Raw genomic sequence first — 24,124 nt, 5'->3', positions numbered from 1 at the left:
ATGCAAAGAATTGTTGTTATTCACCTCAGCCACTGGGATCCCTTCAGGTGGTCGACACTGGAGTAAGACTTCCTGTTCCAAAGACACTTCCTTTCCTAGGGGTTCCTGCTCAAATGTCTTCCGTAGATCTGGAACGTAAAAGTGACAAAATACATGTCAAAATTAAATAACATTTATTCATTTACAGAGAGTACAAAACATTTTCTGGCTTAGTATTTTATCTGTGCTTTTTCTTTTCTTTATCTTTCTTTTTGTGGGGGGGGACAGGGTCTCACTCCGTGTCCCAGGCTGGAATGCAGTGGTGTGATCATAGCTCACTGTAGTTTTGGACTCCTGGGCTCAAGTGATCCTCCTGCCTCAGCCTTCTGAATGGCTGGGACTACAGGTGCGTGCTAGCATGCTTGGCTATTTTTTTTTTTTTTAATTTTTTGTAGAGATAGTCTCACTATGTTTCTCAGGCTGGTCTCAAACTCCTGACTTCAAGTGATCCTCCCACCTCAGTCTCCCAAAGTGCTGGGTCTATAGGTGCGAGCCATGGTGCCTGGACTTGTATTTTTGTTTAACCACATGTTGTTAGCACTTTATTATGATCTGGTGACTTATTATGTGGAATAAATTGTGAAATTCAGAGGCTATGAACTGTTCCTACTTTAAACTTCAATGGAAGCCTTTGGCAGTTCTTATTTTAACAATTAATAAAGTTCATTAATTGCTTTTTGTTAGGATTTTTTGATCATCAATTATGAAGATCACAGTTTTAAATCAAAAGAACCCCATTCTCTTGATTCTTATACCTACAGATTCCCTTATGTATATACATATTTTCCTCTTTTCTCACAATGGATACTACTGAAGCTCCAGTAACTCTGGAATCTTTTGATCAATACTCTGAGTGAGTTTCCGTTTCAAAGTGGAAAACAGAATGCTGGAATCTGTACGGAAGAAACATAACTTCTTCAGGTGTTTCAAGTACAAGGCAGAGAAAAGAGAATTGAGAACAGTCCCAAGATACCAGTACATTTAATCATATGGCCATTCTTTAATTAGAAGACTAGTCATTTCCGTTCAAATATCCCAGGCATCTAATTATGTATTTATATAGATATAGTTGATACAGGAGTATGCAGCTGACTTTTACAAACTGTTGTTAGATGGGCACAAAAATGTTAGAAGCCAGTTTGTCATTTTGAACACATCAGAGGCACATACTTCTAGAGATAGGTTTAACTAAATCATCACTGAACACCATATAATTATTTTGTTTTAATGGTTTGGCTTTAAACTCTATATACCTTTAGTCTAATTTCTAAAGTTAAAAAATTAATTTAGTCACAGAACTTTGAAGCAGCATTTTTTAAAAAAGCCTACAAAAATTTTATTTCATGCATGTACAGTTCAATTCCTTCCAATAAAAAGTTAGTTATTAGAATTTTACCCACTGAATTTTAATAAAAAATTAATGCCTCTGTTCTGTTATCCCAGGTCCATGATAAAGACATAAGAATCTGAAAGCAGCATTGCAGTGGATTGAACTAGCGAGTGGAAACCTGAAGACTCTAGAGCAGTGGTCCCTAACCTTTTTGACACTAGGGACTGGTTTCATGGCAGATAATTTTTCCACTGACCACTGGGGTGCGGCAAGGGGAGGATGGCTTTGGGATGAAACTGTTCCACCTCAGATCATCAGACATTAGTTTGATTCTCATAAGAAGTGTGCAACCTAGGTCCTTCGCATCTGTAGTTCACATAGGGTTCATGCTCCTATGAGAATCTAATGCCGCCACTGATCTGACAGGAGGCAGAGCTCAGGTGTTAATGCTCACTAGCCTGACACTCACCTCCTGCTGTGCGACCAGCTCCTAACAGACCACGGACCAGTACCAGTTCTCAGCCCAGGGGTTGGGACCCCTGCTCGCAAGGTATATCCCTAATAGAGCTCTACCAGAAAGCACCTGGAAAAAAATGCACTGAGAAAGGACTGCATTGTTACACACTTGCCATATTGTTGAATTTCTCAGCAGAAGAAAACCCTCAAGATTATAAGGGTTGTGAGAAAATTATAGATCTATGAGGGTCTGAGGCAAGACAAGAGACCTCCAAATGTGATAGAATTTCTATCAGAAAAATGCTTCTAATTTGATTGTCAAGACATTGAATATATTGTAGAAATGAACATTTGGGGCTGGGCACAGTGGCTTATGCCTGTAATCCCAGTACTTTGGGAGGCCAAGGCAGGTGAATCACCTGAGGTCAGGAGTTTGAGACCAGCCTGGCCAACATGGCGAAACCCAGTATCTACTAAAAATACAAAAATTAGCTAGGCATGGTGCGTGGGCCTGTAGTCCTAGCTACTTGGGAAGCTGAGGCATAAGAATTGCTTGAACCCAGGAGGCGGAGGTTGCAGCGAACCGAGACTGCACCACTGTACTCCAGCCTGGGTGAAAGAGTGAGACCCCATCTCAACAACAACAACAACAACAACAACAACAACAACAACAACAACAACAACAAAAAGAAATGAACATTTGGAATCCACAGAGTTATCATAACTTTAAAGTTATCTAAACCATGTCATTGTCTTACATCCGAAAAACATGTTGACCAAATTACCTGGAGCCTCACAGCATAGTAATCAATGGCTGCCTTAGAACCTGCTGATATGGATTTTCTACATTTTGCCACCCCACACATCCCCCTAACATCTCTTTTGGTTAATTCATACTCTTCCAATGGAAACATTAAGAATTTTCTCTTCTGATGTGGTGGCTTCTCTTGGTTTTTTGATCTGCACTGAGATAAAATTTGATGAAACACCAGATACCAATAAAAAGAGCAGCAGTGAATATCATTTATGGGCTAAAATGTTCTTGAAAAAGTATATCTTGTTTGTAAAAAATGATTCTGAGGAACTTCTGCCTGATGTGGGGTTGGGCAAAGATATAATAACTGGAATGAGTTCTCAAATTAAATAACATACTGACTCACTCTGATTTAAATTAATCAAGATATCACAAAATGAGGGCTAAGAACAAGAAAAAGTAAGGCATATATGTATTTAAATAGAGCAATTTCATTTAACATTTATTCATTGTCTCCATATGGTAGACATTTTATTAGGTACTTAGGATGAAGATGTACAAGACACAGAAAGAAGACTAGAATGGTAATCTGAGGTGTGCTTATGAAAAGCCTTTCTGTCATGCTATGGAATGGCAAACCCTCAAAGGAGCGAGATCAGAGACCAAGGGTGTCTATCAGAGTGACTGATGGAGTGAGGCGGTGGTGAGGAGCCTGAAGTTAGTTAGGGACTCATTTGAATAAACCATGAGGGATGATGGGGTCCTGAACTCATCTAGTGATAGTGGACAGGAAGAGGAGGAAGCCATTCTAGAAATAAATAGATCATACCTTGAAGAAGATGTAGGTATTTGGAGAGCGCCAGAAGGCAAGGATAATGTTATATTCTCAGCTACTGCATTGTTAACTTGGTACAAACACTGAGTGGCATAGTATCAAGATGGGCAGGGAAGCAGAAAGAAAGATAAATTCATTTTGGTACATGTCAGGTTTGGCATATCTATGAAACGTTCAAACTGAAAATTATAGTAGTCTAGATCATGGTTCCTAAACCTCAACCCTATTAATTTTGGGGGCTGGGTAATTCTTTGTGGTACAGTTGTTCTTTGCATAGCAGGATGTTAGCAACATCCCTGGACTCTACCTGCTAGATGACATTAGAACCCCATCCCAACCGTAACAAAATAAGTGCCTTCAGACAATGCCAAATGTCCCCTAAGGGGAAAAGTCACCCCCAGTTGAGAACCACAGGTCTAGGGCTTGGACAAGAAGGCCTGGTAGGATTTCTTGTGCTTCACCAACTAGGCAATCGCTGAAGCACTGGAAACAGATGGCATCAACAGGGAGAGACTGCAGCATAAAAAAAAGAGGACAGTGACATTCAAGAGGAAAAGCTGTCATCCAATGATATAGAGTGAACAAAGCGGTAGGAAAAAACCCAAGGAAGTTAGTGTCAGAGCAGCCAAGAGGAAAATAAAGTTTTAAAAAGTGGGGAGGTCAATAGGAGAAATGCAGTGAAGGACTCAGAAATACTCATAGGAGAGAAGTCATTGATCTGGGAAGTTTAGGAGTGACGGGGAGCAGAAAGAAAGCCGTGATGAGGAGTGGCCAGGAAGTGGGGAAATGACCACTCTGGGTACTGTAGGGGTGGAGGGAAAAGTTCTCCTTCGCCCTCTGAAGGTTCACTGGAAAATCAACTGAGTCACAAAAGGTAGATTAATTGGAGAGAAGACAGACACATTTTATTTAACATGTACACGTGGGAGCCTTTGGAATGAAGACATAAAGATCCAGGGATAATTGTCCATTTTTATGCTTCCGTTCAACAAAGTCTGGACAGCCGTGTAGAAACATGATTGGACAAAAAGGATCTGACCTAATGTTAACAGACTGAGTGGAAAGGCCCAGCAAGACTGTGGGTCCAGATTCTTCCTGGCCTCTCGGAGCATTCATTCCTTCCTTCATCTGGGTGTCAGGCAGGACCCTCTCTGGAATGGGGGTCTTATGACCTATGATCACACAAGGTAGGTTAGATAAATTTTTATGGTCACTTTTTACACAAAACAGAGGATGGAAATTTAGAATAATATTTTTCAGTTTTGTGGCTGGTTTTGGACTAAGGGGGTTTCTATGACTCGCCTCGGGGGAAGAGGGATTTTCTTTTCCATGGCTGGCCTTGGGGAAGAATGGACTGAAAGACAGGAGGGCAGGAAAAGGTCAGAGAAAACTTTTGCTTCTGAGGCCTTCATTTTGGGGTATTGTTTTCTAAGTTCCAACAGTATCTACTACTCTTTTCCAAATGTTAAGGTGACAGAAGTTAGTGGCACCATTAACGGGCAATGGGTTTGAGTGCAGCATGCTGTAATTCTTCTTAGAATATGGTGCAATTTTTGGCAGAGTTTTCTAATTCTTGTCATATAAAGGCATATTTTATGTAGATCCTTGTTTCCTAATTGGGAATGGCGACAGCTACAGGCATCTACTTCCAGAGACAGGTTTAACTAAACCATCACTGAATACCACAGAATTATTTTAAGGGTTTGGCTTTAAGCTCTATATAAATTTTATCTAATTTCTAGAATGATCTCACATTTAACCCCCTACAAGGCAATACTTCTTCCTGAAAACACTTTTAATTCCTGCTGTAAAACCTCCTCTCTGGCTTTCAGATTGTGTAATGAGCATAGGATATATCGCGGCCATGCAGCACAGAAGCCGCTCATTTCAGCATGCCGCCTCACTACTCTGCGAGGGGAGGGTAGGTAAGATTTTAAGCATATCTTTTATCATTTGGAGAAATGTGATAGAAGGCAGGCCAGTTGCCTTGCAGGCAGAGTGAACACAAGGGTGACGAATGAATAAGAATGAAAAACGGACACTTGTCAGCTAGGAATTAGATGTAAAACAGAATGGTTCAGAATAATGTGGCCATTCCTGTCAGAAAGAAAAGACGAATTTCTGCCCTTGGAAGACCTTTAGGATTCTACATTCTGCATTCTTTCCATTAGTTATAAGACTGCTACTAAAATAAGTATGAAGTCCTTTCATTAATAACCTAGATTACTTTCGCAAAGTCAACTTGGCATGCATCTAATTTAGTCATTGATTCTGCCAATTAAAAGCTATGGTCATATGTATGCATTCAGAGAGATGTTTACTTAAGAACATGAATATTGGCTTACTAAATCCATACACTGAAATCCAATTAGCAGATGTAGAATTAGACCTGACACAATATAGATTTCTATTTTCCATTTATACATAACCAAAGAAAGTCCCTTTGGACACACACATGTGCACACAAAGTCTCATTTTTGGGGGGTAGAATTTTGATGCTTTCAATGATTTTTTTTTGCACAATATACTGTGGTTACAAATTAGCTGTGATGCAGAATACACAAATTCATGGCATTCTGCAAACATTAGCTCTGCTTTTTGACAATGCGGTTAGCAGAAAAGAAGACTCACTGGGAGATAGATTTCCTGGCCTTCAGTTTCCATATTTACGAAATGAAAATGAATTACTAGATAATTCTGAAGGATGCTTTTGCTGTAAGGACATATTACTGAACAGACTGAGATTTTAAATATACATTTGACGGGGGGAAAGCTTATCCTCTGTGGAATAAGGTACTTCTTGGTTGCCATTATGTGTCCAACAGAAATAACAGAAGAAATTGTTTCAAAAGTTAAGGAGTTGACGCATCTTTGAAGACAACAGCTTATAATATTCTCCTCAGAACAACTTTCACAGAACTTTTTGGACACTTGGATCTACAGGTGTGTGTAAGAGTTAGAAACTAGGCAGAGAAGTGGGTTACAGAAATTTGATATTTAAAAAAAAATAGCAAATTATTTGTATAAATCCTGGAGAGTAATATAATATAATCCACAAAAGCAGATGAAAATTCAGGCCCTGATGATTGTAAATGCACTAAGAATTATTTTGACAAAACTAATTTTCTGTCTCCATGGGACAGAGAGGATAGGGGAGGAAAATGCCTACCCAAAACAGGGTGGAAGAAAGCCTGTCATGCCAATGTGCATATTTGCAAAAGGGGCAGAACATCCTGCCTCTTCCCAGTGCCATCTCTTGAGCAACTTTGCCTGTCACTGTCCGAAAAGGGTGAGTGTGACCTATAATAGGAAAGTGGAGGCTCTATTATCATGGGTCATACTAACATCTCTCCACCTTTGAGCCCTGCTGATTTTAGAAGACTAGGAGAAAATATCAGCAAAAGGATCTCCCTGTGGTAGCTAAGCAGGCAGGTTGTGGATACTATTGCCTTGAAGAAGATAAGCATGTTTTTATTCTAATTTAAAAATGATTTACATTTATTAAAAATATTTATTATCTCACCAAAGGTACTATGCAGAAAAATTTATTTATTAGAATAAAATGTTTTATTTTTTTCTATCCATCGTTAAGCATAGAGTAACTTTTTTTAAGAAAACAAAATATTGGTGATGTGATAGACTGATATTATGAAGTAAGTAATTCTTCAATGGGTATACTGCAATAGACTATTCTAGTAGAAATCTAAATCTTTAAATTCCACAGAATGATAAGATATAAATGATGTTACATTATTACCGTTGTTCTTTTTTTAGACTTCATCAGGTTTTGTGAATATTAAAATAGATAATGAATCTGAAAAGTTTGGAAAATTATAAAGCACAACATATGTAATAAATTATTATAATTACATTTATTATTACTCAGAGAGTTCTGGAATGAAAGGTGATGACTCATCTGCATAAATTTTGTACACATCATTCTCACATACACTTTGGCCATAAGGTCCATAAACTATAGTATCTAATATTTCTTATTGTTCTTATGGAATTTCATGTTTATTGCTGTTTTTCAAACTGAGTGTCATGACCCTTGAGAAGGTTATAACATCTATTCAGTGGATTAAAACCTAGCATTAAAAAGTATGAAACTGAATAAACAGAAGTTATCAAGATATACATAGTCTTATAGATGTGTATGTGTATATACACTTGTATGTTTCTGTGTGTAAGGATGCGGGTATGTGTCTAGTGGATCATGATATCAACCTATTTTTTATTGTAAGTCAAAAAGGTCTGAAAACCACTGGGTAGGCTAACACTGTGGCTGAGAACAAGGTTTTGGCATACACAACGCTGGGTTTAGGTCCTGACTCTACCACTTGACTATCCATTTGACCTTGAGCACATTGCTTAACCTCTTCCTGCCTTAGTTTCATCAGCTTATAAATGGGCATAATTTCACAGGGTTATATAGGAAGGGTCACCTATAAAATTCTAAGCACATGCCTAGCATATAGTAAGTGCCCAAAAGATAATAATCCCCCACTCTACTTTTTCCCCAAAGTAATAATAAATTTTATTAGGCTATACATTTACTGTTATCACTACTAATCAAGATAAACATGACCAAGTGAGACAAAGCAATTGGGAGGGCTAATAATTGAAGGTGATGTTTCATAAAGAGATATGCAGGTATTACCCTGCTGTGCTTGATTAAACTGCAGATTCCACACTCAGGTTGGGCCCTGGGAATCTACAGTTTTAACAAACTCCACAGGTGTGTTTTCTGCATAGCACTAAAATCTGAGAAGCACTGGTTGATGAATTGATTCATTGATTATGGAACACCAAGATATGCATGGCACTGTGGGCACTGTAGGAGGCTGTGGGGAGCCACCCAGATCTGCTTCTGCACTGTGGCTTTAAATGCCTGGTTTACAGTGGGTCCCTGTTGGTGTTTCCACAGTGTCCCAGAGCTCACTTTTGTACCAGCTGATGGCTGACATTGTCTAGCACAGGACTTGAGTTTCATATGTCTGCAGGGGCCATTCAGGTAACAAATGGGAGAAAGCTAGGCATAAGATTTTTTTTCTTGAAACATGACACATACCTGGGTTGTCTTTTGTTTTCTAACTTTTAATGGAGACGTGGGTACAAAAACAATCAATCAGCTTCCTCTTTACTCTTGTTACTTAGCTCTGGCTGCATGTTGCCAATAGGAATGCAGGCTCAATGGGCCACAGACCCCAAATTTGATGACTAACAGAAGTTGGTAATGTGGAGTTTTATGAGATTTTTTTTTCTAACCGTATATGTTGTCAGCTACTTAAAACTTTATCAAAATACTTGTATGGGCCAACATTTTGAGGACTAAACCAAAAAAGTGGGATGCCATATTGGGCCTGTAGACTACTACTTTGAGACCAATGGTCCAGTTTCTTGTGGCCTCTCTCTCACCTCAGAGAAAATCCCCAGAGCCTTTTGCTTCTGACTTTCAGACACTTAACTAAGAAAGCCAACAAGAGATGTTGGTGAGTAAAGTTGTTTTTGTTAGTAGGATTGCATACATAACATTTCTTAAATTAGTATTTTATAATTATTCACTTATATTCATTTACTTACTTTCAGAAGGAATGTTAGGCAATAAATGTGGGCACTTCAGAAGATTAGTTAACATTTTTAATAAATGTAAACCAATAGCACCTGAGTTAGGAAAAGAAAAAGCTTCTCGATGGTTGAAAAGACACTTTGCAGTCATTTCTGTAACTCTTGATGATTACTTAGAATAAAAATGTCTCTACATTCTTTTCGGAACCAATGTTGTCATTTCTACAATTGCTCTGAAGAAAAACCTGAAGCTCTTTCAGGTATAGCAGGAAGAAGTTAAGAGTGGTTATGATCTTAATTATTGTTCTTTAGAGTAGGAATGGCAAATATTTGGAACCACTGCATTCCTTTCCAGCTCATGTGTCTATACCTAACTGATCATGATATTCTTTTCTCCAGAGTCTGGATTTAGCTTCAGGATCTGCTCCAACACAGGACTCTGGCAGGCCACAGCGGAGCAGGCAAGATGCAATGAATCTGCATCCTCAGCCTAGAGTTCACTGCACAGGAACTCCTGATATGGAATGTGTCTGCACAGTTATGGCCATGTTTCTATCCGATATCAGGTCACTGCTTAGTTTTACTTCAAAAAATAAACTTAATCCCAGCCTTGAATGCTACATTTTAAAATTTTAAAAATTCTTTGAGATCAAATAAATCTTGGTGCTTGGTGCTGAGTACATAGTAGCTCCTTAGTAGATGCTGAGTTAAATTCAATTCCCAAAATAATCTGGCAATTCCCTTTACTGAAGGCCTGGAAACAATTTCCCTTATGAGATATAAATATAAAATGTCTTACAAGTCACAAAGTCCAACCCCCTCACTTTACAGCTTATATAACTAGAACTGTGAGAGGCTAACTCACTTGTTCAAGCTCACCAGCTATTTAGAAGTGGATTACTCCATGATGTGAATTTGCTGGAAAATGGTTGCTGCGTAGCAGTTGTATTTGTTTCCAGTGGAAATTTCCACAAACTTCCTGGCTTAAAACAACAGAAATATATTCACTTGTAGTTCTAAAGGCCAAATATTTGAAATCAGTTTCACTGAGCCATAATCAAAGGGACAGCAGGACTATGCGCTCCCTCTGGAGGTTCTTAGGGAGAGACCATGACTTGCCTCTCCCAGATCCAGTGGCTGATGGCATTCCTTGGCTTGTGGCTACATCCCTCTAATCTCTACCTCTGTAGTTACACTGCATTCTCTTCTTCATTCTGTGTCAATCTCCCTTTGTCCTTCTCTTACAAGGCATTTGCGATGACCTTCAAAGCCTACCTGGGCAATCTAGGAAAATCTCTCCATCTCAAGATCCTTAACCGAATCTGCAAAGATCCTGTTTCCACATAAGGTAATATTTACAAATTCCAGAGATTAGGACCTGATGCCTTTGGGGGTCATTATCTATCCTACTGTGGTGGTTACAAGCATGGAACCTGGATCTGCTCTGCCATAGTTTAATCCTAGTTCTGTACTTACTGACGTTGCTATATTTTCATTTCTTCATCCATAAAATGAAGATAATTCTAGTACATATTGTATAAGATTACTGTGATGATTTTAAAAGGTAATATACATAGCAAACTTAGTACAGTGCAGTTACATAAAGAGTCCTCTGTCAGCTTAAGGAGATTTTGGGCTGAGACAATGGGGTTTTCTAGATATACAATCCTGACATCTGCAAACAGGGACAATTTGACTTCCTCTTTTCCTAATTGAATACCCTTTATTTCCTTCTCCTGCCTAATTGCCCTGGCCAGAACTTCCAACACTATGTTGAATAGGAGCGGTGAGAGAGGGCATCCTTGTCTTGTGCCAGTTTTCAAAGGGAATGCTTCCAGCTTTTGTCCATTCGGTATGATATTGGCTGTGGGTTTGTCATAGATGGCTCTTATTATTTTGAGATACGTCCCATCAATACCTAATTTATCGAGAGTTTTTAGCATGAGGGGTTGTTGAATTTGTCAAAGGCCTTTTCTGCATCTATTGAGATAATCATGGGGTTTTTGCCTTTGGTTCTGTTTATATGCTGGATTACATTTATTGATTTGTGTATGTTGAACCAGCCTTGCATCCCAGGGATGAAGCCCACTTGATCATGGTGGATAAGCTTTTTGATGTGCTGCTGGATTCAGTTTGCCAGTATTTTATTGAGGACTTTTGCATTAATGCTCATCAAGGATATTGGTCTAAAATTCTCTTTTTTGGTTGTGTCTCTGCCAGGCTTTGGTATCAGGATGATGCTGGCCTCATAAAATGAGTTAGGGAGGATTCCCTCTTTTTATATGGATTGGAATAGTTTCAGAAGGAATGGTACCAGCTCCTCCTTGTACCTGTGGTAGAATTCGGCTGTGAATCCATCTGGTCCTGGACTTTTTTTGGTTGGTAAGCTATTGATTATTGCCACAATTTCAGAGCCTGTTATTGGTCTATTCAGAGATTCAACTTCTTCCTGGTTTAGTCTTGGGAGGGTGTATTTGTCGAGGAATTTATCCATTTCTTCTAGATTTTCTAGTTTATTTGCGTAGAGGTGTTTGTAGTATTCTCTGATGGTAGTTTGTATTTCTGTGGGATCGGTGGTGATATCCCCTTTATCATTTTTTATTGAGTCTATTTGATTCTTCTCTCTTTTCTTCCTTATTAGTCTTGCTAGTGGTCTATCAATTTTGTTGATCTTTTCAAAAATCCAGCTCCTGGATTCATTAATTTTTTGAAGGGTTTTTTGTGACTCTATTTCCTTCAGTTCTGCTCTGATTTTAGTTATTTCTGGCCTTCTGCGAGCTTTTGAATGTGTTTGCTCTTGCTTTTCTAGTTCTTTTAATTGTGATATTAAGGTGTCAATTTTGGATCTTTCCTTATATGGAACCAAAAAAGAGCCCACGTCGCCAAGTCAATCCTAAGCCAAAAGAGCAAAGCCAGAGGCATCACGCTACCTGACTTCAAACTATACTACAAGGCTACAGTAACCAAAACAGCATGGTACTGGTACCAAAACAGAGATATAGATCAATGGAACAGAACAGAGCCCTCAGAAATAACGCCGCATATCTACAACCATCTGATCTTTGACAAACCTGACAAAAATAAGCAATAGGGAAAGGATTCCCTATTTAATAAATGGTGCTGGGAAAACTGGCTAGCCATATGTAGAAAGCTGAAACTGGATCCCTTCCTTACACCTTATACAAAAATTAATTCAAGATGGATTAAAGACTTACATGTTAGACCTAAAACCATAAAAACCCTAGAAGAAAACCTAGGCAATACCATTCACGACATAGGCATGGGCAAGGACTTCATGTCTAAAACACCAAAAGCAATGGCAGCAAAAGCCAAAATTGACAAATGGGATCTAATTAAACTAAAGAGCTTCTGCACAGCAAAAGAAACTACCATCAGAGTGAACAGGCAACCTACAAAATGGGAGAAAATTTTCACAACCTACTCATCTGACAAAGGGCTAATATCCAGAATCTACAATGAACTCGAACAAATTTACAAGAAAAAAACAAACAACCCCATCAACAAGTGGGCGAAGGATATGAACAGACACTTCTCAAAAGAAGACATTTATGCAGCCAAAAAACACATGAAAAAATGCTCATCATCACTGGCCATCAGAGAAATGCATATCAAAATCACAATGAGATACCATCCCACACCAGTTAGAATGGCCATCATTAAAAAGTCAGGAAACAACAGGTGCTGGAGAGGATGTGGAGAAATAGGAACACTTTTACACTGTTGGTGGGACTGTAAACTAGTTCAACCATTGTGGAAGTCAGTGTGGCAATTCCTCAGGGATCTAGAACTAGAAATACCATTTGACCCAGCCATCCCATTACTGGGTATATACCCAAAGGACTATAAATCATGCTGCTATAAAGATACATGCACACGTATGTTTGTTGTGGCACTATCCACAATAGCAAAGACTTGGAGCCAACCCAAATGTCCAACAACGATAGACTGGATTAAGAAAATGTGGCATATATACAGCATGGAATACTCTGCAGCCATAAAAATGATGAGTTCATGTCCTTTGTAGGGACATGGATGAAACTGGAAACCATCATTCTCAGCAAACTATCTCAAGGACAAAAAACCAAACACCGCATGTTCTCACTCATAGGTGGGAATTGAAAAATGAGAACACATGGACACAGGAAGGGGAACATCACACTCTGGGGACTGTTGTGGGGTGGGGGGAGGGGGGAGGGATAGCATTAGGAGATATACCTGATGCTAAATGACGAGTTAATGGGTGCAGCACACCAACATGGCACATGTATACATGTGTAACAAACTTGCACATTGTGCACATGTACCCTAAAACTTAAAGTATAATAATAATAAAATAAAATAAAATAGGAGCACATAGCCTTTATATTAACATATAAATTGTATCTACTGTACTTAAATCATTTTGGTTCCGGCAAAGGAATCAAACAGGGTTAGAGAACCCCCAAACAGACTCAATTCATTGGAAGCAAATAAAATATGGTAAAGATGACCACACACACACAAAAAAGAGTCCTCTGTCAATGTACTCATTTGCATACCCGCTTCCTCCAGCCCCTAAATCAGCATTGCTGTCCAGTGTTCACAGAGTTGATGGTTGTACTGATATTTATTTTTTTTAATTTTACTAAGAAGCCAAACTCCAAATATCAGAAATAAGCTTCTTGCTTCCCAAATTGAACTGGTCTTGACAAAATGGCCCTCGATCTGTGGAAATTCTGTACTTAGAAGAGCTTCATGTTGTTATCTGCTGCTGGCCAACTTACTCACTTTCTAACCTAGGCCTGACCCTGCATTAAGCAAATACAGCTGCTGTACTATGATTCACATTTTCATACTTTCAAGTGCTTTTCAGTTAATTCTTTTTACACACTCAATGAACAATGGTGTTGAACACATTCTAATTTTTTTTTTTAAAAAGCTGTTTTAATATATTTTCAAAGTGCTCCTCTAGCAAATAATTTCATGGTCACTCAGAGTAATAATACTGTGTTCTTAAAGGGAAAAAAATGTATCTTTCTTCCAATAATGATGGAAAGAGCTAATTATGTTGTCATAGCAGAGTAGAATTTATGCTTAAATCACCAAATCTGGCTGTTAGCAGGAAATAACTGCTGTGAACCAACCAGTGAGGCATATTTTGGAAGAACTAGATTAGCCTTCAGAGCTTTGGGCATTTATTAAAAGTGAAAAATGCCTGACTTAATGCCATAGAACCCTGAAATGTTAGCTATGGTTTTCTTTTGCAGGAATAGAGTATCTGAGCTTTGCTGGAATTTTTTAAAATAAAGAAAAATATTATTATGCTAAGCAACTCTTATTGTGGTTTATAAATATAAAGGATATAGAATATTTTAAAAATTGAAGCTAGGTGCAGTGGCTCATACCTATAATCCCAGAACTTTGAGAGGCCAAGGTTGGGGATCGCTTGAGGCCAGGGAGTTTGGAATCAACCTGAGCAACAAAGTAGGAACACCCATCTCTACAAAAAACAGAAAAACTAGCAGAGTATGGTAGCAGGTATCTGTAGTCCCAGATACTAGGGAGGCTGAAGTGGGAGGATTGCTTGAGCCCAGAAAGTTAAGGGTGCAGTGAACTATGCTCATGCCACTGCAGTCCAGTCTGGGTGACAAGCAAGACCCTGTCTCTAAAAAAACAAATTAAAAAAATAAAAAGTTTGGTGGTGTTTTTTGTTTTTACTTATCTTTCCTTCTCAGATATTGTAAACAATAAAACAAACAAAAATCAACTATATGCAGTTCCCTCTATAGTTTGAAAAGTCAAGAATTGTTGTATGTTTTTTGCAACTGTGTGCAACGAACTGGACTCCAAAGAGAAAAGTTTGTTTAAAACTCAGATTCAGTGTTTCCTAAACTGGTGACACGGGCAAGTTAGCTAATATTTCCATGATTCTGTTTTGTTACTTACAAAAAGAAGATTACAGAACTTACTTCATAGGATGTCGTATGAAGATTATGATAGTTAACATGAACAAGCGTCTTATAACAGAGTTAGGCATACAGTAAGCATATCATAAATGTTGGCTACTAGGACAGAGACTAAAGAAGAAACAATAAAGACAATCAATTTTGATTTTTTCCTGTTATTTTATAACCGCATTTTGCTTTTGTAAGGGGTAAAGTTTTTATTCTCGCTTAGGAATTTACCACAAACATTTTCATAATATCATAACTCATAACCAGGAAGAGAGGTTAGAATGATCTGCAGCAAGTCAGCAGAAAGGTAAGCTTGGTAATTTCCTTAGTCGTGCCAAGTCCTGGCTATCACTTACTGCACTGAGATCATTTAAATGAGAGAAATTCCAGGGAACAAAGCCTCTTTGGAAGGGAGGACAATTTCAGCCATTCTTTGTTATTTCTTGACTTTTGGGCATTTATAGGACAAACACATTTGTATTCAGATAGTCTTGTTAAAGAGTTTTTTTAAAAAATAAATGTTTCAGCTAGCACTCCAAATGACATCCACTACAGAAAAGAGGAAGAAAAAAATCCATACAAGCCACTCTTTTATATTCAAAATGCATCTTTAGTTTCAGAAAAAAAATGATTATATGTCATCACAGTATTTTTTAAGGTATGTCTTAGGGATAAATAATAAGAAATATGCCAACTTTATGGATGAGGAACCTGACATACCAAAAAGCTAAGGCTCTTTTCTCAGAGTACAAAAAAAAGAATGCAATGATTGCAGACAAGCTGTTTTCTTGCAAACAAGCATTTTAGCCATAAACTTCACTTTTCATACAGCATAAAACATACTTTAATAACACATTTTTGTCCAGTGTGTTACCAGCCCTGCCTATAGCATATGTATAGATGATTTCCCCAAAAATATGACTTATGAGACTGTGTTGTATGAATCTGTTGTCTACCTCTCAGAATAAATATGAGCTATAAATGCCTAAGAATTTGTGGGGCATCCATGAAACTTGGGAACTTCTGACCATCTACAAAAGCAAATATGTTTGAAAAAATACACACTGACACAATCAGGTACACATTGTGATATTTAATCTTGAAATAGGAATAACCTGATAAACTAATACAACTGTCAAGATTTATATAAAACAAGGGTATTAATTAATTTGTTGTTTAAACATTTTTCCCTTATCTAAAAATGTCTAAAGTATATATTTAATCTTATCCAATTCAAAATATGGCCTCTGTTACTTATAATTGGATTAATGTGGGCTTTAATGGTTGTTATACAAGGTATCATACTACAACTCAGAAATGTACCTTAGTAAAAATGCCATCTATTCTGGTGTACAGGGAAGCCTGCTGAATTCTGCCAATACGTTTGGCATTAGGCTACTAGAACTATTTATAGTATGACCTTCATCTTTCAGGATGCTTGTTTAAAGAAATGCATTATTTTTGTTAAATTGTATAATTAATTTTGTTTTATGCCAAGTAGACAGATAGAAAATAAAAAAGTAACACATAAGGCCACAAATCAGGACTTCTGTACATGTGAACCAATATAATAATTCATGAGATTACATATATATATACGCATATATATACGCATATATATGCATATATATACGCATATTTATATGCATATATACACGCATATATATACGCATATTTATATCCATATATACACGCATATATACATATATACACACATATACATATATACACATATATATACATATATACACATATATACACATATATATGTATATATACATATATATGTTTGTAATATATATTTTTTGATTGACTTGCTCTGTCACCCGGTGTGTACCGTGGATCTCAATCATGCAAACTCTGCCTCCAGGTCCGCACTTCTTCTGTTCAACCTCCAGAGATTACATATTTTAATGAGATATTTAAAATAGAATGTCGATTTCTTCATTCTTTGTGATTTTGTTGATACATTGTGACAGGAACACCCTAGGGTTTCAAACCCAAATCTTTGCCTATGTGGACCTTACTTTCTAAGGGGGTGAGGGGGGACAGAACACAAACCATTAACTAATAAATAAGTAAATGTATGATGGTTTAGAAGGTGAGAAGTGCTATGCAGAAACGTAATAAGTACAAGAGTGTAGAGGCAATCACGTCAGGCTACCTGATGTTCTTGAATTTCTTGGGGAAAAAAGGCATTTTTATTAAATGAACAAATGATTCACACTGAGTAGTATCTCCGCTTTTCCCCATCACGTACTTTCAATTTAATTCAATTTTATTTCATTTATTTATGTCTTAATTTATTTATCACCAGCCACAGGCAAGGGCCGTCTTTTAGGCACTGGAGACAACAAGGAAGAAAAGAAAGGCTTTGTCCTTGTGAAGCTTACATTCTGGTGTGGCAGATGGTTAACCCAAAAGAAAACAAATAATGATGAAGGAAAATGTTATGGAGAACAATAAAGCAGGATTAGGATTAAGGCAAGTGACAGGGTTGAGGTCCGGATAGACAGACCCCTCTGTAGGAGTGACATCTCAGTATAAATCTGAATGAAAGAAGAAAGTAAGCCAGTTTTAGACTTAGGGTAAGAATGTTCCAAGTGAGAAGAAAGTTCTCGCAAACAGCCTATATGTGGAATGAGTCTATTGCATGCTGGAAACAATGAAATGGGTGTGGTTAGAGCAGACAAAGCAATAAGAAGATAGGCAGGAAGCCAAGGTCTGTTTATGCTTCTGTATTATAAATAATAGTGAGTTTTGTTTTTTTTTTTTTGAGACAGGATCTCACTGTCACCCAGGCTGGAGTATAGTGGTGTGATCATGGCTCACTGCAGCCTTGATCTGCTGAGCTCAAGGGATCCTCCTGCCTCAGCCTTCTGGGCCGAGAGTAGTATCCCAGCTGGGATCACAGGTGCACACCACCACACTTGGTTAATTTTTTTTGACTTTTATTAGAGACGAGGTCTCGCTCTGTTGCCCAGGCTGGCCTCAAACTCCTATGTGCAAGTGATCCTCCCGCCTTGGCCTCCCAAGGTGCTGGGATTACAAGTGTGAGACATTGCACCAGTTATAAATATTATGCATGTAGAGAATAAGATGTTTTTGTGAATCGCCAGCTGATCTATAAATCCTTGTCTCCTCCTCCCTTCTTTGTACCCAGTGTGCTGGTTAAACACGTGGACTTGGATGCCGGCCTGACTCACCGCTCCATATACCAGCTGTATAACCTCAGGTGATTTTTAATCTCCCATTGCTCTCAATTTCCTCATCTATAAAATGGGAATAATAATAGCACTCATCACATAGAGCCCTTGCAGAGACTGATCTAATACATAATACATGATCAAAACAGCACTTCCATTATTATCAGTATTATTATTCTGGAGACTATCTGTCCAACGCAAACCACATGAGGCTTTCAAGCACTTGACCTGTAGCTGGTCACAACTGAAGCTATTGTAAGGGTACACACACTAGCTCTGAAAAACCAGTATGACAAAAAGAAAGAAAAGTATTTCATAAATACTTGTTAATATTGGTAATACTGTTGAAATAATAGTTTAGACGTATTGGACTCAGTGAGATACATGACCGAAATTAATTTTATCTGTTTCTTTTTAAATTGTGGCTACTAGAAAAGTGTAAACAGTATTTGTGGCTGGCATATTTCTATTGGACACTGCTGTTTTAGACAGTGTGCTGGATACTATAGACTCACGAATATGAACAAGACTTGATCCAAACCCACAGGTGGTTCACAAATGTAGTTATACTCTCACTGAAAATGATGAGTGAGCTGTGAGAGGAAGCCAGGAGGGGCCACCTTGATCATCCTTAATTCTTTCTAGGAACTACCTTATTCCTCTTTGTGGCCAGCAGGCTCTGTGATGCTGGCTGTGATTTATTGGTTTGCACACACGATCAAGAGGAAATCCGGAGGAGCCATCCTGCTGTTCCCCGGAAGATGAATCTTGGGTGCACGTAAATCCCATTACAGCTCATGACTGTAGGATAAGGGTGACCATATGGCATGTTCTTCCATCCTCAGGCATGGGCAGAAGGGGTTGGAAATCACAGTCAAATTTTATGTGAATCAGCAGAGAATTTCAACCTCTAGGATTGACAGTCTAGTTCTGGGACGTGAAATGGTAAAGGAAAGACAGACTTTTCAGTTTTCAAAGTTTGCTCAGTATTGATGTTTCAAAATAAACATATAAAGTTGTTTAAAATTGTTATATCCATTTTTATGAACACCTATTATCATTCGCTGAGCATTTGCACTGTGTGTCTGGCACTATGCCATATGTTTTACAAGTTTATCTCATTTAATCTTAAAATAACTCTTTTTCATGCTATGGTTGATGAAACTAAGGCTCACAGAGGTCAAGTAACTTGACTAAGGTCACAGTAGGAAGTCATGGCACTAGGATTTGAACATGAGTCAATCTGTCCCTCAGCTTGTGCTATTAACTACTCTCCTATGCTGCTTTTTCCATCATATCCTTACCCCCGCAACACAACCACAACATGTCAACAATGGTAACATCAAGAGCGGCACTATTGAAACCAAAATTGTGCCTCAGGAAAGACCTTGTATGTTAATATTTTGCCTGAACCTTATGCTTTGGGATTCACTCATTAGCCTATAACAAGAGACACTGGAAGAAGCAACCCCATGACAACACTGGGAGCTGTATTACAGTAAGGGTTCTGCGCAGGACACCATTGTAGTGGCAACTTGAATTCTCTCAGAATAAACTTTTCTCTGAATGAAAACTACCAGACCCGCCTAGGAAATTTGGCACTGCTGTCTTGTTAATGTGCAGGATTTTAAAGCAGATGTGTTATGTTCTCAGCACATGCCTGGCTGAATCCTAACTTTCATACTTCCATTTTTTCCTCTGCGTTGATTGTCTCACAAACTTATTTTTATATTTTACATGGTTTGAATGTGTGAAATATTATAAGCAAGCTTAAATACATAAATTAATAGTCAATATTCATTTATGGTTTATAAACTGACAATAGAGCTTTTTCATGAAAGAACTATTGGCCCCTCCACAGTACATCAAATGAGCATAAATCTAATTAGGTAAGAGGTAATCATCCTTATTTAAGTTTAGCATCGTGGTGATTTTCACCTCTGATGAGTTTAAACTTCAGTTGCCATTTATGTGATGGCCCGCTGTCAAGTATTACTGGGCAGAGCACCACAGTTCACTCGATACAGGACAGAGTAGAAAACCCATAAGTGGCTGGGCACTGTGGCTCACGCCTATAATCCCAGCACTTTGGGAGGCTGAGACAGGCAGATTGCTTGAGTTCACCAGTTCGGGACCAGCCTGGGCAACATGGAGGGACCCCTATTTCTACTAAAAATACGAAAATTAGCCAGGGGTGGTGGTGCATGCCAGTAATCCCAGCTACATGGCAGGAGGCTGAGGCAGGAAAATCACTTGAACCCAGGAGACAGAGGTTGCAATGAGCCGAGATTGTGCTACTGCACTCCAGTCTGGGACAGGGCAAGACTTCATCTCAAAAAATAACAAAAACCAAAAACTAAAAACCCCACAAACTTCTAGAACATTAGCAAGGGGCTGCTAATGATAGGGATCAGCCTGTACAGAGAGAATTTGAAAATTCAACCTTTTTTGTTCTCATTATGATGCATATCTTTATGAGTCAATCTTTACAAGTTAGGTGGGGTTCCTTCAGTACACACATATGAGTTCAGTTAGCTACAGAATTATAGGTGAACTGCTCTTGAGTATTATTACATGAGGGTGAAAAGATACCTTGGATAAATAAATTAATATTGACCTGAAGAAGGGTTTGTTTTTTTTTGTTGTTGTTGTTGTTTTTTTTTTTGAGACGGAGTCTCGCTGTCGCCCAGGCTGGAGTGCAGTGGCGCAACCTCGGCTCACTGCAAGCTCCGCCTCCCGGGTTCACGCCACTCTCCTGCCTCAGCCTCTCCGAGTAGCTGGGACTACAGGCGCCCACCACCACGCCCAGCTAATTTTTTGTATTTTTTAGTAGAGACGGGGTTTCACCGTGGTCTCGATCTCCTGACCTCGTGATCCGCCCGCCTCGGCCTCCCAAAGTGCTGGGATTACAAGCGTGAGCCACTGCGCCCGGCCAAGAGTTTGTTTTTTTACTTGAAAATAGCTTGCAGTGAGCCGAGATTGCGCCACTGCACTCCAGCCTGGGCGACAGAGCGAGACTCCGTCTCAAAAAAAAAAAAAAAAAAAAAAAAAAGCCATGAAGTAAATAGCAAAGTTTATAGAACATACTGCAAAGAAAGGGGTCTTATACCTATATGTATTTAATGTTTGTGTGCTGAAAAAGAATATATCTACTCAAACACATATAATTATATATATATGAAATTGGCACAACAATGTTCTCTGCAAATTACTGAAAATTGAAGGCTTATTAACTAAAAATTCATTATTTGAAACTATGCAGCTCTTAAAGTTCAGCTCTAGCAAGTCAGTGTAGTGTGGAATGTAGACTGGCAATTTTAAGTATATATTGTGCTTGTTATTAATGAATACATAGAAATGAAAGATAAAAGAATAGCTTTCTATCCTTGTGCCTCCTTTGATTACAGTTTGAAACTGATTTTGAATTCAATTAAATATTTGACTGAAACATTTGCTTTTTGTTTCCTTTTAAACATGATTAAAAGTATTTTTCTTTATAATTAATAAAATCAATTCTTCAGAATGTGTAGCAGTGGATGTTGTGGTATGCTACCAGGATCCCCTTTCAGGCCTGGTCCCACCTGTTGGAAGTGTTGACCGTGAAAGTCTCAGCTTCTCTCTCCTGGAATCACCCTCAGTGGTGCAGAGCTGACTTGGCCCTGGTTACACATGCTGGTGGGGTAGGGAGTAAAGGAGGGTCTTCATCCACTGACTAGTCTATGTAGGGGAATACAGGTCTGCTCACTCCTTCAGCCTCAGGGTGCTATAACTCTGAAGGGCCACGTGAGCTTCAGATTCCTACGGAATCCTCATGTGTTGTGTTTGCTTTGCAGGTCAATTTCTCCCTCTGCCCAACCATTGCCTTTATTCCTCCACCTGATATCCTAGTACCCTTAGCATATTGTTCCTAAGGGCACCCCTCAATACACTGGCTGCATGTATGACTCCATTTCACAGTATTTCATGGAGATTCCACTTAAGACAAAGAGCAAATCTATTTAGACATTCTCAGAGAGGAAAGATTAGTGTCGAGCATTTTAAGAAACTTCACTGGGAATTCTTTATAACAGTTTTAATTCAAAAAAATAGTTAAACATCTGTGATATTCTAGGCATTGTACTAAGCAGGAGAGATATAAAGTTAAGTACAATAGAATTCTTGATCTCATGGAACTCACTGGCATGAAACACAAATTTTATAAGTGAATATAATTGAAATGAGACAAGCCCTATATTAGGAGTACGGACAAACTGCTCTGAAAGTATTGAGAAAGGAATGCCTAGCCTCCTTCCTCTGTGAGGCAGGAATGGCTTCACTAAAGACATTTGAAAGAAATCCTTGAAAAGGCTTAGCTCTTTCAAATCATCCTTTCTCTTCTTTCTCTCACATCACACATCCAAGGTCTCAACAAAAGCTGTTATCTCTACTTTTAAATATATCTGAAATCCTGGCCTCACCACCTCCACTGCTTCCATTCTACGGTAGCTTAACATCTCTCATAGCTGCAGTCTCATCACTGGTCTTCCTGCTTCTCCCCTTGCCCAGTATGGTCCATTCTCAACACAGCAGCCAGATGACTCTGCTAATGGATGTCAGGTCATGAGTTCCTCTGCTGAAAAGATTCCAAAGTGTTCCCAACTTATCCTCAAAACCAAATATGGGCCGGGTGTGGTGGCTCACTCCTGTAATCCCAATATTTTGGGAGGCTGAAGTGGGCAAAATCGCTTGTGCCCAGGAGTTTGAAACCAGCTTTGGTGACATGGTGAAACTACATCCCTACAAAAAAGTGCAAAAAAGTAGCTGGGCATGGTGGCACATGCCTGTAGTCCCAGCTATCTGGGATGCTGGGGTGGGAGAATCACCTGAGCCTGGGAGATTGAGGCTGCAATAAGCTGTGATCGCGCCACTGCACTCCAGCCTGGTGACAGAATGAGACCCCCATCTCAAAAATCAAACAAACAAACAAACAAAACCAAAGATAATTTCAACACCTACAGAACCCTATGCCATCTACACACACCCCTTCCATCTTTAGCCCAGGCCTCACTTTTCTCGCTGCATCTGTGGATGTCCTCTCACTCACTCTTCTAGCCACTCTGGCCTCACTGCTGTCTTTGGGACCCACCAGCACACTCCTGCCTCAGGGTTTTTGTGCCAGCTGCTGTCCCCTCTGCCTGATTCCCTCTTACCCCTCCTTCAGGTCTTTGCAACTGTCAACTTCCTCAGCAAAGCTTCCTGACCACTCCCTCCCAGCCCTACAAATTCCCTTTTCCTGCTGTATTTTTTCTTCGTGGCACTTACCATCTGCTCTAGACCGGATGATCATTCATTTTATTTAGAGTTTGCGTTTCCTCACCACTACATGAGCTCCATGAGGGCAAGGATGGTTGCATGTCTTGTTTCTAGTACCAACCCCAATACCCACAATTGTCCCAAGAACAGAGTGGATCTTCACTTAGTATTTGTCTAAGTGAACAATTAATAAGTGAACAAATACATACAAACATATACACATATGTTGTGAAAGGTAGTAAGATAAGGATGCAATGCTTCAGCATGAAGAATAGCTGAAAGGCATGGAAATCAAAGTAGTTTTAATCTAGTGTGACTACTAGATTAAATGTAGAAATTCTTACCCTTCTGAGCTAGAAACATAGGTTGGATATGTAAACCACAAAATGTGGTTGTTATTGGCTGAACTACATCCCACTCCCCCAAATTCTGATGGGGAAGCCCTAACCCTCAGTATCTCAGGATGTGACTATATTGGCATACAAGCCTTTTAAAGAGGTGATCAAGTTAAAATGAAGCTGTTACGGTGGGCCCCAATCCAATCTGACTGGCATCCTTATAAGAAGAAGAAATTTGGACACACAAAGAGACACCAGGGATGTGCACACACACAGAGGAAAGACTATGTGAAGACACAGTGAGAAAGAAGCCACCGGCAAGCCAAGAAGAGGGGCCTCAGGAGAAACCAAA

At 38.9% G+C, this 24,124-nt stretch overlaps 1 protein-coding gene across 1 annotated transcript in view; it reads right to left on the bottom strand.

The window, feature by feature from the left end:
• The window catches only part of UNC5C (unc-5 netrin receptor C), a 396,902-nt gene that overhangs the window by 117,092 nt on the left and 255,686 nt on the right, over nucleotides 1–24,124 (bottom strand). The window contains exon 4 of the mRNA XM_032137047.2: nucleotides 25–128. Within this exon, the coding sequence (XP_031992938.1) occupies nucleotides 25–128 (104 nt within the window). The remainder of the gene's footprint in view (nucleotides 1–24; nucleotides 129–24,124) is intronic.

This window comes from Hylobates moloch, unplaced genomic scaffold (assembly GCF_009828535.3).
Source record: "Hylobates moloch isolate HMO894 unplaced genomic scaffold, HMol_V3 SCAFFOLD_2, whole genome shotgun sequence".
Classification (NCBI taxonomy): domain Eukaryota; kingdom Metazoa; phylum Chordata; class Mammalia; order Primates; family Hylobatidae; genus Hylobates; species Hylobates moloch.
Note: the sequence above shows the minus strand (reverse complement) of the source record. Positions and strands in the feature narration are given on the sequence as shown.